The sequence below is a fragment of the Verticillium nonalfalfae genome, assembly GCF_003724135.2.
Source record: "Verticillium nonalfalfae strain VnAa140/NRRL 66861 chromosome Unknown scaffold_74, whole genome shotgun sequence".
Lineage (NCBI taxonomy): Eukaryota > Fungi > Ascomycota > Sordariomycetes > Glomerellales > Plectosphaerellaceae > Verticillium > Verticillium nonalfalfae.
In genome coordinates, this window is record NW_021167299.1 from 6,968 (window position 1) to 10,168 (window position 3,201).

The following is a 3,201-nucleotide window of genomic DNA, read 5'->3' on the forward strand; positions in this document are numbered from 1 at the left end:
ATGCCGCTTCCCCCGCTCATGGCCTCGGAAAAGGGTTCTCTCGCGACCGAAGACACTTCAGTGACGGCGACGGTCCTCCCCAAGCCGGACCAGACCGCGTCTTCCCTCTTCGCCCTCCAGGAACCCCAGCGGAGCAAGTCTCTGAAGAGAACGCGCGAGACCACTCCGACTTCTCCCACCTCCCTTGTCGCTGGCGACCAGCCGATCATCACCGGATCCCCGACCAAGTCGGCACGCCTAGGGCTGCTCAATCGACGCTCGCCTGTCCCGCCCTTGACCGGCGCTGCCGCCCTCGAAGACCAGCGACGTCAACGCGAAGAAGAGGAGGCCCGCGCGGATCCGCCTGGCTCGAGCGAGAACCCCAGCCAACGCATCCTGTCGGCGCTCGCTGGAGACGCCGCATCCGTCATGAGCCGGGCGAGCGACGCGCCGCAGGCACCTACGGCGTCCATGGACGTGCCGCCGCCCAAAGCGCCGCCCAGCGTCTCGATACCCTTGATCAACCATGCCGCCACCGATACGGCCGAGGCCAGCCCGCAGAGCGCGACGAGCGCTGCCAGCATAGGAGGCACCTTGGTCACGGCGAGCCCGGGTCCTATGGAAGTCGACCCCACTGCCAACGAGCAGGCGACGCCGGCGCATCACTCCCACGCCCCGGACGACAAGAACACGCCCGGGTCGCTGTCATATCCCGGATCACTGCACGCCAGCATGATGTCGGCACCACCGGCGCGCGGCATGAGCTTCCCCATGCCGTCACCCGGGCAAGACTCGCCCGGACAGCCCGGCGGGAAGAAGCACAAGTGCCCGTACTGCGAAACTGAATTCACGCGTCACCACAACCTGAAGAGCCACCTTCTGACACACAGCCAAGAGAAGCCTTTCATCTGCCAGCAATGCGATTCCCGCTTCCGTCGCCTGCATGATCTCAAGCGCCACAGCAAGCTTCACACGGGCGAGAAGCCTCACATTTGCCCCAAGTGCAACCGCAAGTTTGCGCGCGGCGATGCTCTCGCGCGACACAGCAAGGGCGCTGGCGGTTGCGCCGGCAGGCGCTCGAGCATGGGTAGTTTTGGTGCTGATGTGGATGGCCTCGATGATTCCGGCATGCACGACGACTCCATGACCGGGGTATCATACGGCAACGACGAGGGGATGACGGAGGAGGAGAGAAGACATTTGAGCCTTCCAAGCATCAAAGCTTCTCATGTTCCTGGTGGGCAATCTTCTATCGATGGCTTTGGGCCGCATTCACGGACTTACCCCCCAGCAGGCTCACTCGAGAGACCATCTGGGGGTCTTTACCCCCCGCCTCCGCCGCAGGACAGGGGCGCATCTGGATCGAATACATCTCCCAGTATGGGCAACAGCATGGGCGGCGGCCATACGCCGAACACGAGTGTATCCTCCATGCCCATCAGCGGTGCGGGCTCCTCCATGTACTCTCAGGGCGGAACCATGACGGAGAGCCCTAAGCCCTTGAGCCCTGGCGCTGCGCACGACGGCACCGGCCTGAGCAGACAGCGATCGCCGAGTCTCACGCAGCAGTTTCAACAGCAGCATTTCGGGCGCAGGCAGTCCGACCGTCACACCCCTCCAGGTTCGTCTCGCACCGTCACATACCCACTGATGAGTCAAGTGCAGTTTTGCTTACCAGTCACGCAGGCTTCGCCTCAAACAGCGCGCCATCAGCCAACGGCCCTCCAGCCCGCGCATCAGGGAGTTCGCACGGCGGCGCAAGCACGGAGAACGGCGGCAACATGTTTGCCACTGACCCTGGTGTCTGGACGTATATCCAGACACTGGAGGCCCAGGTGAAGCAGCTGTCGGAAAATGTGGCGGCCATGCAAAAGGCGGACAGTGCCAAACAGGCCCAGATCGGGCTGCTCACGACCGAGATGACAGCGCTCAAGAAGCAACTCCAGGCTCAAGAATCTGAGGCGGCGGCCAAACAAGCGCAGATCGGGCTCCTGACAGCAGAAGTGACCGAATTCCGAAAACAGCTCCAAGGCCGCGAGACGGAGGCCCTCACGCCCAAGGCATGAATGATGCGTCAAGTCCCATTGGTGCAAGCACATAAAGCAACGAGAAGTGCACACCTCCCAACTATGTAACAACGACGGCATGCAGCATCAAGGAAGGAGGACGGCAATGGTTGGCACGCGCCGGCAGGGCGACGACGTGCAGGCGTTTATTTTCTCTCGTTACATGCATCCTCATTCCTAATCGCTCGTTTTCTTGTTCTTGAATTTCTTCTTCTTCTTCATTCCTGTCATTCGGATCATCTGTTTATCTCCACATCACTCACAGATATCCTCTTCTCGACCGCATCAGACGCTTTCTCGTTTCTTCTTACATTTGGGCAAGGCGTTTTTACAAAGGGACCGAGAGAGCGGGAAGGAATCCGTCTGGGGTTCGAGAAAAGGGCGACTTGTTGCGGCTTCACGGGCAAAAAGTTTCGAAAGTTTTGGACGGAGGGGTTCGTTGAGGCGATCCTGTGGGAAGTCTCTCGTGGTGTTGTTGTTAGAGCTGGATGGTGTCTCGCGTGTTTCCTACCTGTCTGGTGCTCTGAAACGAAATGGCGCTGCCTTGCCACGGCGATGGACGGAGACGGGAGACGGGTCAGAGCAGGTTTCCTTGCCATTTTTTGTGTGTTTGTATCATACCTACCTCGATCACGTTCACTGCAAAGAGAGGGGGGAGGGATCTTTGCCTCGGGGTAGCACAGCACCTGCGGGGTCTTCTCGCAAGGGACTGAAGCAGCGGCACAAATAAAAGACACACTCAACAAGTGGACTGTCCCAAGACGAAAGTCATGCGGCCTGACATGGTAGTTGGGTAGCTACGTATTTTTGGCAGGCCAATGCGCCCAGCTCGCGGTTGAATCGGTTGACGGCGAAAATGGTCCACCATGATGAGCATGAGGAAGATACAAACATACACTGGCAGACGGGTCAGACACACAAAGGTGACTCATGCATCCGGTATCGTGATGAGGGTCTTGCTCTTTGGAGTTTTTTTTCTTGCTCTCCATTTCGTGCGACCACTCATCTTGGCCGTGTGTCGGCCGGGGGGGATACACAGTAAGGTGAAGTTGGGTGGCAACACGTGGTGCTGCATATAGGGATCCAGCCAGCATGTGTGGTGCCAGTCGCACGACCCTGTCTCGTCCGTCGTCGATGGTCCTATCGGCAAGCCGAC

General features: G+C 59.5%; 1 protein-coding gene across 1 annotated transcript; it reads left to right on the forward strand.

Moving 5' to 3' along the window:
• Positions 1-2,045, forward strand: D7B24_008360 (uncharacterized protein; the record flags this gene model as incomplete). Its single annotated transcript, XM_028642448.1, has 2 exons — positions 1-1,600; positions 1,666-2,045. 2 exons carry the CDS (start codon positions 1-3, stop codon positions 2,043-2,045), a joined length of 1,980 nt encoding a protein of 659 aa, XP_028493733.1.
• Between the last annotated feature and the right edge of the window lie 1,156 nt (positions 2,046-3,201).